The 13,783-nt window shown below is 35.9% G+C and overlaps 1 protein-coding gene across 1 annotated transcript in view; it reads right to left on the reverse strand.

The window, feature by feature from the left end:
• The window catches only part of RNF145 (ring finger protein 145), a 107,665-nt gene that overhangs the window by 20,234 nt on the left and 73,648 nt on the right, over window positions 1-13,783 (reverse strand). The window contains exons 7-8 of the mRNA XM_043986173.1: window positions 8,161-8,301; window positions 7,158-7,340 (exon numbers count right to left, since the gene is read on the reverse strand). Of these exons, the coding sequence (XP_043842108.1) occupies window positions 7,158-7,340; window positions 8,161-8,301 (324 nt within the window). The remainder of the gene's footprint in view (window positions 1-7,157; window positions 7,341-8,160; window positions 8,302-13,783) is intronic.

The following is a 13,783-nucleotide window of genomic DNA, read 5'->3' on the forward strand; positions in this document are numbered from 1 at the left end:
GCTAAACATGTGCCCCAAATGACATAGCATCCAAATTCTTATAGGAAAATTCAAATGAATTAAAGAAGGATGTAAAGATCCAGCTAATGAGGAACAGTGAGACTGAGGAGCAGTAATAATTGTAGGAAGAACCAAGAGACAGCAGAGTCAACAAAACCAAGAAAAGAGAAGAGTGTCCAGAAGAAGGCAGCACACAAAGTCAAATGCTACAAAGAGGTTAAGAAGAATAAGGATTGAGGTCATTAGATTTAGTAATTAAAAGAAAGCTGGTAACTCTGAAGAATAGATTCAACTGAATGATGAGATGAGAAGCTAGACTATGGAGGATTTAGAAAAGCATGAGAAAACTAGATAGGGGCACTGATTAAAGATGGCTTTTTCAGAATTTAGTTGAGAAGAGGATAAGATATTGGATAACTGGTAGGAACAGTAAAATCTAGTGTAGATTTTTAAGGATGGGAGAGATTTGCGTGTGTTTATAGCAGGGAAGCAGTAAGTAGGTAAAGAGAGTAGAGAAAACAATAGTTGGGGGATGGAAGAATGATGGTACTGGCAATTTGTAAAAAACTGTGAGTGGATGGGATCAAGGGGTGTGTGTGTGTGTGTGTGTGTGTGTGTGTGTGTGTGTGTGTGTGTGTGTGTGTGTGTAGAGCAGCTGTGTCCAACTCAAACAGAAAACGATCCCTGCAAGCTACACATAATGACTTAGAAAACCACAAATTATTGTATTGTATTTTTTATGATTTTGCTAAACCTTTCTCAATTGCATTTTAGTTTGGTTCCCTGAAGCCAAAGAAGGAATACCTTGTCAGAGGCTGAAGTAAAGGAAATGGCAGGGAATGGATGATGTCAGAGGTGTCTGAGAAGAAGAGGTGAGGAGGAAAGAAGCTCTCAGAGAATGGCCTCAATTTCTTCCTTGAACTATGGAGCAAGTTACTTAGCAGAGAGTGAGGGAAGGGACTGCCACAGAAAATCTGAGTATAGAAAAGGTTTAAATAGCTGCTATGTTGAGTGGGATAAAGAATTAAATTAGGGAGTAAATTTCTTTATATTATCATAATTAATGTGAAAAGGTATTCCTTTTGCTTATCCATGCCTACCCCTCCACATTTACCCTTGATCCTATCCTGTGTTCTCCAAGAAACTGCCCACACTATTTTTCTCTTTTCTCTCTCCCTCTATGTACTATTTTCCTCTTGTCCCCCCTGCCTATTCCCTTCTTCCTTCTCTTTTTTTTTTTTCATCTCTCTTGGCCTCCTGGCTACTTTCCTGCTGCATAAAAACATGAACAAAAGTGAGGCCATTCTCTAAGTGCTCCTCTCCACATCTCACATCATTCTGATGCCTTCTGCTACTTTCTTCTTTTACCCATTTCACATGAAAAGTTACCCCTTCTTACACAGCAAACGCTTCTACATTCACAAGTGATCACATTCCATCCCATCTTCTCCAGCAGACTCTATCATCTTGTTTTCACTAATCTTCAATATCTTCCTGTAGGCTGCTTCCCTACTGCCTTCAAACATGCCCATATCTCCCCAATCTTCAAATAAAATCCTTACTTGATCCACTGATTCCTGCTAACTATCATCAAACATTTCTCTTCCCTTTCATGACAAACTCCTTGAAAATGCTATCTACAATTTGTACTTTGCTTCCAATTCACTTTCTTCTTAACTCTCTACAGTCTGGCTTCCTGCTCTCTCCAGTTACCAATGTTACTTTAATTGAATATATAACAGTCTGTTCTCAATCCTCACGCTACTTGACCTTTCTGCAACTGCCAATCACCCTCTTTTTGATATTTTTTTTTCTTCTAGGTTTTTGCAATATTGATTTATACTGGCTCTCCTCCTACCTGTATGACTGCTCCTTCTCAGTTTCCTTAACTGGATCTTCATCCAAGTCATGTCCACCAACCATGATTGCCCCCCCCCTCCCCCAAGGTTCTGTATTGGGTCCTCTTCTTTTTCTTCTATACCATTTGGCTTAGTTATTTCATTAGCTCCCATGGACTCAACTATTTCTATACTAATGATTCTCAAATCTATTTATCTAGCCATAACCTCTCTTGACTTTAAGTCTCTCACCTCCAATTGCCTACCAGACATCCTGAAATGAATGTCTCATAGACATTTCAAACTCAACATGTCCAAAAACTAAACTCATTATCTTTTCCCCAAAACCCTGGCTTCTTCCAAGCTTTCCAATTACTGTTGAGGGTACCAACATCCTCCCAGTCACCGAGGCTCACAATGTAGGTGTCATCCTCAACTTCTCATTCTACTTTACCACCTACAATATCCAATCAGTTGCCAAGTCCTGTCTTTTCCATTATTATAAGATAGATAGACAACTCCTTTTCTTCTCTAACACTGAAATCAACCTGGTGCAGACCCTCATTACTTTACTCCTGAGCTACTGCAACAACCCACTGGTTGGTCTCTGCCTCAAGTCTTCCCTCATTTCAGTCCAACCTCTACTCAGCTGTCAAGGTAATCTTCCCTAAGCACAGGTCTGACCATGTTGCCTTATACTAACAAATAAATCGACTGCCTCTCTATCACCTCCAGGATCAAATATAAAATGTTTTGGCTTTTAAAGTCCTTTCCAGTCTTTATACACCTTTCTTAGCCCTTTGTACTCTATAATACAGTGACACTGGCCAACTTGGTGTCCCTCATACATGATATTCCATCTCTCGACTCCAAACATTTTCTTTTCTTTTCTTTTTTGTTTGTGGGGCAATGAGTGTTAAGTGACTTGCCCAGGGTCACACAGCTAGTAAGTGTCAAGTGTCTGAGGCTGGATTTGAACTCAGGTCCTCCTGGATCCAGGGCTGGTACTTCATCTACTGTGTCACCTAACTTCAAACATTGTCACAAGCTGTAACCCCATAATTAGAATTCTCTCCCTCCTCTTCATATTATGAATTCTCTGACTTCTTTCAAATCTCAACTAAAATCAGACCTTCTAAAAGAAGCATTTCCCAATCCCCTTAATGCTAATGTGTTCTTTCATAGATTAGCACAAATTTATCCTATCTCTACCTTGTTTGTAAAGTTGTTTTCATGTTGTCTCCCTCATTAGACTGTGAATTCCTTGATAGGAGGGACTTTTGTTTTGGCCTTTCTTTGTATCCCCAGACCTTAGTATAGTGCCTAGCGCACAGCAAGTGTTTAATAAATGCTTACTGATTTGACTACCGTGGGCCCAGTTGATATTAGCTAGTATAATTTGTAGTGGACCAGTCAGCAGAGTTTTATGATTTCCTCCAGTTCTTTTCAGTAGCGAGTAATAAGAACAAAAGAGGGGGATAGTGGGAATAACCTAAGGTTGGAGTTTGGCAAGGTGTAATTGATAGTAAGGCAAAGGATCAAGGGACTTAAGAGAAAAGGAAAGAGAAGAGTTGAATTTGTTCATAAAGGGTTCATGACTAGGAAGGGAGAAGAGTATAGCCTGAGCAGGGATAATGGCCTTGGAAAGTACTGAGGAATGGCAAGATCATAGCTACAATAAGAATAAAGAGTAGGTTTAGGAGGCAAAGGGGAGAGATGGAAGGATAAAAGATTATGAACAGATGAAGAAAATTCACAGTTTTGGAAATCAGAAATAGAACACTTGTGGGTGATAGCAAGATTAAGAGAATGACCATCCCTGTATGTGGCTGAAATAAAATGGAGCAGAAGTTAATGGGAATTGAGGAGAATGAGTTACTAGGAGGCTGGGGTATTACATAAAGAATAAATCACACTTCTTTATAACTAAACTTTCTTGTCTATAATGCCATACTCTTTGTTTCCCCAGGAAGAAATGGATACACATCAAGTAACACATGTAACATTCTGCCCTCATAACCTCTGCCAAGCCAAGCAATTCATTATTTGTTTTTCAAAGCACTTCTCATCTATTTAATTAGATTATTTATATAATACCATTCTCATTTCAATGTAGATGCTGAGGCAGTAAGGAAATTGACATAAGAAAGTTAGTGTTGAAGCTAAGAACAGAAAATCCAGGTTTCTAAATTAACATCTCCAAGTTTTTCCCCATTAGAATCAAGGAAGGTATAGAGGTCTTCTGATTCAGACCATTAGAAAAGATGAAAATTTTAATAGTCTGGCATTATGGATAATAAAGTTTGATGTTAAAGGGTAATTTTTTGTGTGCTTTTATGTAACAGTATTCTAATAAATGAATTTTCAAAATGGACACTATTTTACACAAAATAAGACTTTCTTATCTGTCATTACAGGACTGTCTGAGTATTCATTGCTTTGTGAATAAATACACAACATCCCTAAGTTCTAAGAGCAGAACATTTAAAAAAAAAAAAACTTTTGCCATGCACTAGAAGAAGATGAATGATAATTTTTCAGGTTTTCAAAAAATTAATACCATGATTTTATATGTGGGGCCTTAACATCCAAAAAGGTTTAATTTTAAAAAACCGTAACATTTTATTTCTTTTTAAGAGTAACTTAAGGGGGCAGCTAGGTGGCACAGTGGATAAAGTACCAACCCTGGATTCAGGAGGACCTGAGTTCAGATCTGGCCTCAGACACTCAACACTTACTAGCTGTGTGACCCTGGGCAAGTCATTTAACCCTCATTGTCCCACCCAAAAAAAAAAAAAAAAGAGTAACTTAAGAAATGGTGGCCACAAATCTAGCCATTCAACAATAAGTTGGTTTTAACTTTAAATTAAATTTCAATTACATAATATCCAAACTAAAGAAAGAAATATAAAATAGTAGCCTACTGTACTAAGAGGTGGCCTCAAAGTCAGGAAAACTTGGGTTCAAGTTCTGCTTGGATAGTACTAGCTTTGTGCCTTTGGGCTAGCCACAAAAAATCTCAATGCTCCATGGAACTCTCTTATTGGACTATAAATTACAAAGCAGGTGCTGACCTGCACAGATAAAAGTTTCTTCACTGGAAGTTTCCTACACCAATGAAATTATAAGTGTAGACCAAAAGAATAACAAAATAAAAAGCTTATTGCTTATAAAGTACTTGTAGTAATTTCAGAAAATATAAAAGGTAACTAAAATTGTATTAAAAGGTCAGTGCTATAATAAGATCCTAAATTAATCTCAGATCACTTATCAAATAAATATTTGCTAAAAACACCTGACAAGAGCAGTACTAGATGCCTTAGGAAATACTAGAGAACTAGAACTAATGTCAAAGTACCTTCTTTAAAAAAAAAAAAACTTATCGAATTAAGATAAGGCTAAGGATTATGCAACAATTAAACTGGAGGTTCAGATAATTACAATGAGAGGATAGAAACAACTATTAAGACTTAAGCTCTGTTACAAGCTTCAAACATAATCAATTTTTCTTAAAAAAAAAAAAGCATAAAAATAAAATAAAATTTTAAAAAATTTAAAATTTTTTAAAAATAAATAGCAGTTCCATATCAGTATTTATTTACTGTGGCCTTATCTTAAAAATTGAAGACTAAAAAATGGAAAGTGCTTCAACTTTTTCTCCTATTTCCAAATATAATACATATCCGTTATGCAAACTCATAACAAATTTAAGAAGTGAACCATAGACCTAAAAATAAAGTTTTAGCCAACTATAAGAGAATCTATATGCTAAAGAAGTTCTCTCCAAGATTATATTATATTGACAATAAACCAGGTTCAGGATTCTTTTTAAGGTAAATACTTTTTTTGAGTGAGGAGGAGGGAGAATGAGGGTTAAGTGACTTGCCCAGGGTCACACAACTAGTAAGTGTCAAGTGTCTGAGGCCAGATTTGAAGTCAGGTCCTCCTGAATCCAGGGCCAGTGCTTTATCCACTGTACCCCCTAGCTGCCCCTTAAGGCACTTTTAAAAATCAGTTATATTTTAAGGGAAAATTTAAGATTTAAATAATTCTTTGTAATATATATATATAGAGAGGAAAGAGTAGGAACTTTCCTGATTTTAGCTGTAACTACACAAAAAACTGGCATCTGTCAGAACTCTCATAGCATCTGTTATCTAAACATCTGTTTGGTATTTCTCTACTTAATGGCAATAAACTAAAATTCTGTTTATTTTTATTCTCTCCTAAATAAACAATATAAGTGGCTATTTCCTTTCATATCTTACCTCCTAATCATCAGCTCTCAAAATCAAAATTCAAAAAGCTATGTTTATAATACAAGATATCTGAAATTGACCTGAGGACTGAGCATATTACTAAGTAATTATTTGGGGTTTATTTAAAAAAAAAACAATTTGACAATATTTTTCCTTCCACTGTTCCTTCCCTTTGTAATGTAATAAGAATCCAATAATTCTATAATAAATGACTATATAACTCTCTCAAAAAATATACCTAAATTAAGGTTGTAAAAAGACTTCATTAAGCTGTCTTCCCTGAACTACACTGTAGCAGTCTTATATGACTACATGAACCCAACTATTTTCTTGCTGAATTAAACAATAATTTAGTAAAGCTTTTTTTTTAATTGCTGTTTTTGCATTGTAAAATCTCTGTGACAAAGGCAGGCAGGGAAGGGGCCTATCTCTTCATTTACTTTCATATGGTCTTCAACGGAAGTGCCAAGTACCTAAGATTACAAGCTAAACATAGTCTGAATAGCTTTAACCCACAACTAACTCAAATGGCCAAAAAATACTGTTATCCCCAGTCTGTCTTTCCTAGTATTTGCCTCTTTCTGTCTCTGTCTATTCACATTTCATTAATTCTCATTCCTTCTGCTACTCTTATTTCTCTCTTAATTGGTGAAAATAGAGAACTGTACTTTTTATTTGTATTTTTTACTGAACTGCTTTATTTCCTGTTCTTCATTTTAATGAATAAGTATGTTTTATAATTCTTTAAATTAAACTGCTTTTTATTTATGTGACTTTTGATAATTATTATTACTGATTTCTTTTGGGTAGGTCAGTCATCTTAAGCTACCTTTAATAGGGCTATGAAAAAAAAAGTAAGAAGAGGGGGGAAATGAGCAACACAAGAAAGCCATAAAAAGATCAAGAGAAATACAAAATATGATCATCTACCTTTTTTTTTTTAACTCTTTTTTTTTCCAAGAAAACATCAATTTTTACCTCTGGTTGTCCCCTAAATAATCCAACTAAATTTATGCTAGAAAACATTTTAAACCAAGACATTTTCAAAGTTATTTCTTACTTGTCTCTTGATGCTCCCAGCGCCAAAACAATAGGATCTGCAATTTCTAACATGGACTGAAGAATAGAAGCTACCACAATGAAAAGTATAATACTAAGCAGGAATGCCCGGTGAACAACTTGGAGTTCTATCAGACCAGTCTGCACTGCCAGAATTAAGAGTGTAACTCCTTCTGTCATCCCCCTATATTGTTTATTTAGGAGAGAATAAAAATAAACAGAATTTTAGTTTATTTCCATTAAGTGGAGAAATACCAAACAGATGTTTAGATAACAGATGCTAGTCAATGTGGGTATGTCAATAAATTCCAAATGGCCAGAGTTAAAATTAAACTACAAATAGTATATTAGTTTGCTACTTTTTTTTTTTTGCAAAGGTCAGAAACACTTTGCTGGTTAGTGCTCCAGTTTTACTTCATGCATAAAATAAAATAAATTAAAATTCATTAGTTTAAAAATCAGTTCAGTGTTCTGATTTTCTTTGTGTTATATTACTTACATGTGCCTGGATTTTACATACTTACAAACAACTTTACCTGAATATAAAATACATACACGCAAAGTTAGGTGAGCAAACCTGCTATAATCACTTGTGAAGATAGAGAGAAATAAGACATTGATATCTCCTCTCTGTAGATAAATATAGATACAGATAAATCTATCCTCACAAGTGAAAAAGCAGGTTTTCTCACTTAGCACTGTCAATGTAAAAGCCCTCACTTATATAGTATCCAGTGATATCAAAACAATTTGTTAAGACTTAAGGCATATAGGTTCTTACAGTCCCATGTTAATAAATATTTTTATTTCAGGAAAATTTTGTGATTTCTTAATGGTTTTTGCTAAATGAAAATATATTTTTAAAGCCAATGTTTTTTCTTTCTAAATAAATAAAATCATAATTTTAAAATTTAACAATCATTCCTAGGAGCTTAAATGTCTAAGCTGTAAGATACTTGTTTCTAAATACATGCTTTGATTTTCGCTAAGAGAATTAAACTCACCGATTCATAGCAGGATCATTCATGAAAGCCCGATAGCCCTGCAAGTAAAACTTGCAGAGTGTCAAAACACCCAAGGCAACAAAAGAGACTGTGAATACCAAACCCAAAAGTGAGTATGGAGTACTGCAACATTCAGCAATACTGGAAGGAAGAAGAAAATAAGAAGTTTAAGAAATATAAATACTTAAGTCATAATGAAAGTACTGGATCTGAAATGACCCCCTAAACAAACTACTCGATCTCTTTTGTGTCAAAACTTTACAAACAAAAACATACTATAAAAGGAATTTGTCACTTTGCTATTTCATTGCCATTCCAATTATCCAAATTTTTATCTATCCAAGATATTGGCATACCCCCAGTATATGTGTGAGCATCTGTACAAAAGGGATAAACTTTAACGACATATAAAGAATGATCTAATTTAATTTTGCACAGATGATATATTTAACATCGATATCTCCCTTGGATGAACATTTCTTCACATGAACTAATATGGATTAGACTAGAAAATATATAGTTTCTTGTTGAGACTCAAAATATATCTATATTCTATTATATTATAACATCTTATTTTATATAATTCTGTTAGTCCTTGATAAGAAACACTAGCCTAGGGGAGGTTCATTTATTACTTTAAGTATGAGTCCAACTTATAAGAAATTTAGAGTTTTATCAAAATTTTGATCAAAATATTAAAGAATAAACATTATCAAGATAAACTTTTTGAAGTGAGCTCAAACTTGAATCAGCAATGCAAATGTACGTATTTCTGTCTTTCAAAAGAAAAGCCTTTTAAAACTTTCAGAAGATCAACATTACTTGATTTTCTGTTTAAGGATCCTAGATGTTGCTAAGTATGATCTAATTGTTTCTGGATTAATTAATAATTGGAATAGCTTCAGAAAAAAACTTGTTAGTCTATAAAATTTTTCATAGGAAAAAAGAATTGTGATGAAGTGTATTGAAAGTTTTGGTGTATATCAACAAAAAATATACATTGTAGCTTTAAAGAAAGAAAAAAGGAACTGGAGGAATTAATAAGGTTTCTTTGTTCCCTCCCCTTAACAAGAAACATTTTCCCCTCTATGCAGTCAAATCTTTCTGATTAGAAAACACGCTTCTTTGAAAATTATAGAATACTGTTAAAACTTTCAATTTTAACTTTATGTTTTGGTATATGAAAAATAAAAAACAAAAAACTGAAATACTGACTCTTTTGGTCTGAGATAGGAAATAGTGACTTAATGAATGTGGAAGGATAACTTCTCTAGGAGGGATGGGCCATTTGAGTCAGGAAACCTGGGTTTGAATACTAGCTTTGAGGTTTACCAAGTCTGGAATAAATTACTTGCCCTATCTAGGCCTCCATTTTCTCATCTGTGAAATGGGACTAATATTCCTACCTAATCCGCATAGCTAAAAGAAAAACACTTTATAAAAATAAGCTATTACTATTTACAAAGCTTTCTTTAAAAACTTTCTAGTAGATTTAAGCTTTTGAGGGTGGGGGGCTATTGTTTGTCTTCATATCCTTGACACCTAACACTACTAGTACTCAGCATATAGTAGGCACTTAATAAAGAGTATGTTGTTAATGAAGAGAGGTCAGGCCTTGGCATAAGGAGGGCCAGAGAAGCTTGTCTACAGCCGCTTTCTGGCTATGTGACCCTGAGGAAGCCATTTATGCTTTAGATTCCTCTGTGATTTAAGTTTTTAAAATTGGGATAACAACTGTATCTACCTGCTTGTTAGCATCAAATGAGCATAATATATAAAGTGCTTTGAAAACCTTAAAAGCTATATAAATGTCAGCTGTAATTGTTTGTTGAACTGAATCTAAACCAAGTTCTCTGAATCGCTGTCCAGTTCAATGGAAAATATTATTCTCCTTCAAATACACTAACCAGTCAGTTCCTCAACCTACTCTCCACCCCAGCCATACACAAAGATGTCATACCCTCAATCTTGCTATCACCCACAAATGTACCATCTCCATCTTCAAGAATTCTGAAATCCCCTTATCCAACCATAATCTATTAGCCTTTCACCTTTCTCTGCCTTCCCTTACAAAACCATATTCTTGGGGCAGCTAGGTGGCACGGTGGATAGAGCACCAGCCCTGGAGTTAGGAGTACCTGAGTTCAAATCCGGCCTCAGACACTTAACACTTACTAGCTGTGTGACCCTGGGCAAGTCACTTAACCCCAATTGCTTCACTAAAAACAAACAAACAAACAAAAAAACATATTCTTCATCCTCACCATAACCTCCAATCCCTTTATCCCTCAATTTTCTCCCAGGCCATCTCCCCAGCACTAGCCACGCTTCTCTTCTCATTATCTTGACTCTTTAGTGAAAAAAATTCAACTCTACATTGTGCTCCTCTCTTGAATCCCTAGCCTCATTATAAAATCACCAATTATCCCCAACCAAGCCCCACCCTGGATCACTATTACCATTTATTTCCTTTATGCATATGTATATGTGCTGCTGAACAAAGAACAATTGTTCTAACTGGAACCACTACAAATTTATGTTATATAACCTCGACTGGCCTTCACTGTTACTAGGCAATCCTACTATATCACCCTAATCAATTCACTCTTCAGAGAGGTTTTTCCAAACCTTTTTATCCCTCCTGAGACTTCCAATGGATCTCCCTCCCCCCACTCTCTTAGCTGAGAATCTGGCCTCATATCTTTTTTGGGGGTCAGGACAATGAGGGTTAAGTGACTTGCCCAGGGTCACACAGCTAGTAAGTGTCTGAGGTTAGATTTGAACTCAGGTCCTCCTGAATCCAGGGCCGATTCTCTATCCACTTCGCCACCTAGCTGCCCTCAGGCCTCATGTCTTACAGAAAAAAAATGAGACCATTTGCCATGAACTCTCTCTTCCTCCCTCTTCTTCCTCTCCCATCACTCAGATGCCTTCCTCTCCTTTTTCCTCCTTCACCCATTTTACATGAAGTAAGCTTATTCCTTAATAAGGTGTTTAACCCCTCTACCTGTTCAAGGGATCCCATTCCATCCTCTCTACTCCAATAGACTGCCCCTTCTTTCGCTTATTTTCAAGCTATTATTTTACAACCCAACTCTTTCATTTATTTTCAATCTTTCCCTCTTTACTGGCTTATTCCCTACTACCCACAAACATGCCCATGTCTCTCCTATCTTGGAAAAACCTTCAGTTGATCCTTCCATTTCAGCTATCATCCTATTTCTCTTCTGCCCTTTGTAGCTAACCTCCTCAAATAGCTGTCTACAATTGGTACCTCCACTTTCTCTCTTCTTAATCCTTTACAATCCAGCTTCCAACTTATCATTTCACCAAAACTGTTCTCGCTAAAGTTCCTAATGATGTCTTAAATGTCAACGCCAACAGCCTTTTCTCAATCCTCATTTTCCCTCATATCTCTACAGTCTTTGATCCTGCTCCTCACTCTCTCTTCCTTGATATGTTCCTCTCTCTGGGTTTTTAGGACACTCCTCTCTTCTGGTTTTCCTCCTACCTGTCTGATGGCTCCTCTGTCTCCTCCTCCAAATCACACCTGTTAATCATAGATGTCCCTCAGAGTTCTTCCCCGGCTGGGTCCTCTTCTCTTCTTCTTCTATACTTCTTCATTTGGTGATCTCATCAGCTCCAATGGAGTTAATTGTCATCTCTATGATAATAATCCCCAGATCTACCTATCCTTCTCCAATCTCTCTACTGACCTCCAATCTTATACCTCCAACTACCTTTCAAGACATCTCAAACTGGATGTCCAGCAGAAATCTTAAACTCACTATGTATAAAACAGAACTCATTATCTTTGCCCTAACCTTTCCCCTTCCCTACTTTCCCTGTTACATAGAAGTCAATATCATCTACTCAGTCCATCAGACTCAAAACCTAGAAGTTACCCTCAGTTCCTTACTATCTCTCACACACCCCTCCCTTCATATCCAAACTGTTGCCAAAAACTGTTGATATCACCTTTGCAACATCTCTTGAAAACACCCCCTTCTCTCCTCTGACACTCCCACCACTCTAGTGCAGAACCTCATCATCTCATGCCTAGATCATTATAATAGCCTGCTGGCAGGTCTCTCCCTACTCCAACATGTCCTTCATTTAGCCACTAAAGTGCAGGTCTGATCATGTCACTAGCATCACCTGCACTCAATAAATTGCAGTGGTGTCCTATTGGCTCCAGGAGCAAATACAAAATGCTCTCTTTGGCATTCAAAGCCCTTTACAACTTAGCCCCCTCCTATCTTTCCAGTTTTCTTATAACTTACTCCCTGGTGTATAGTCTTTGGTCCAGTGACATTGACCTCCTGGCTGTTCCACAAACAAGACAATTCATTTCTCAGCTCTGGGCATTTTCCCTGGTTGTCCTTCATTCTTGGAACACACTCCCTTCTGTGCTCCAACTACTAACTTCCCTGCCTTCCTTTAAGTCTCACCTAAAATCCTACCTTCTACAGGAAGGTTTATCTATTTTTTTTCTTCCTGTTCTTCAATTTTTTAAAAATTCTCTTTTTTGTTAGATATTAAGATGTAAATAAAAACTGAAGATTTATAAATATATATAAAACCATACTATATATACTTTTATTTATCAGTCCTTTCTCTGGAGGTGTATAGCATTTGTTTTCTTTCATAGGTCCTTTATAGTTGATATACAACAAAAATGTGTAAAGAAGATGAAGTAACAGACAATGGCATGGACTGTTCTATTTCTTACAGAAATTGATCTCAAGTGAGGCAACTACCTTAATGACATGTCCAAGTGAGACTAGAAATAAACTGAAATAGAAAACACTTGAAATCCTTGCCAAGTAGAGACTCAGGCCCTCCTGACTCTAGGGCCAGTGCTCTATCCACTGTGCCACCTAGTTGCTCAAAGAAATTCAGCACATTGCTGAATGTCACACATAAGTAGGAGAGTTAGTGTTCAAATTCAGATCTTTTGACTCTGAATTCAAGAATCGTTCCACTATAACATTAAGTCATATATGCCTATAGTCCACACTATGACCACTGAACTAATACATCAGAACATGTCTATAGGAAACACACTGTAGATGGAAAATAAGCATAGGTCTAAAATAAATAAAGACAGGAGTGGGTTAGAATGAATCTGGGAAATTGTACCATATTTCCAACTTCAGCCTTCTTCCTATAATAAAACTCCATTTTTTTAATTGTAATATTCTTCCAACAGCAAAGTGCTAGATAGTGCTAGTAGATAGTGCTAGACTAGTCAAGAAGGTGTGGGTTCAACTAGGAAAGTAATTTATACAGTGACAATAACATTATAGAGAAAAACAACTTTGAAAAACCCAGTGTCTCCAGACAATTCTCTAAGACTACAAGTTACAAAGCAGGTGCAGAAGATTTGCAGTGGTAGAGTAAATTTTTTCATGAGGATTTGCCTACACTAATGATATTCAATCCAAAATCCAAAATTTCTTCTAATAAATCTATGATTAGTCATGTACACTAAAACCTCCAAATAATCAAAATTACAGGTGATGTTTTGTGAGTGTAAAAAAGCTGCAACATATGACCAATGACACACACAAGAATTAGTGTAAAAAATACAACCAAATAGATTCATTACTAGAAAAGCTAG

This window comes from Dromiciops gliroides, chromosome 2, assembly GCF_019393635.1.
Source record: "Dromiciops gliroides isolate mDroGli1 chromosome 2, mDroGli1.pri, whole genome shotgun sequence".
Classification (NCBI taxonomy): domain Eukaryota; kingdom Metazoa; phylum Chordata; class Mammalia; order Microbiotheria; family Microbiotheriidae; genus Dromiciops; species Dromiciops gliroides.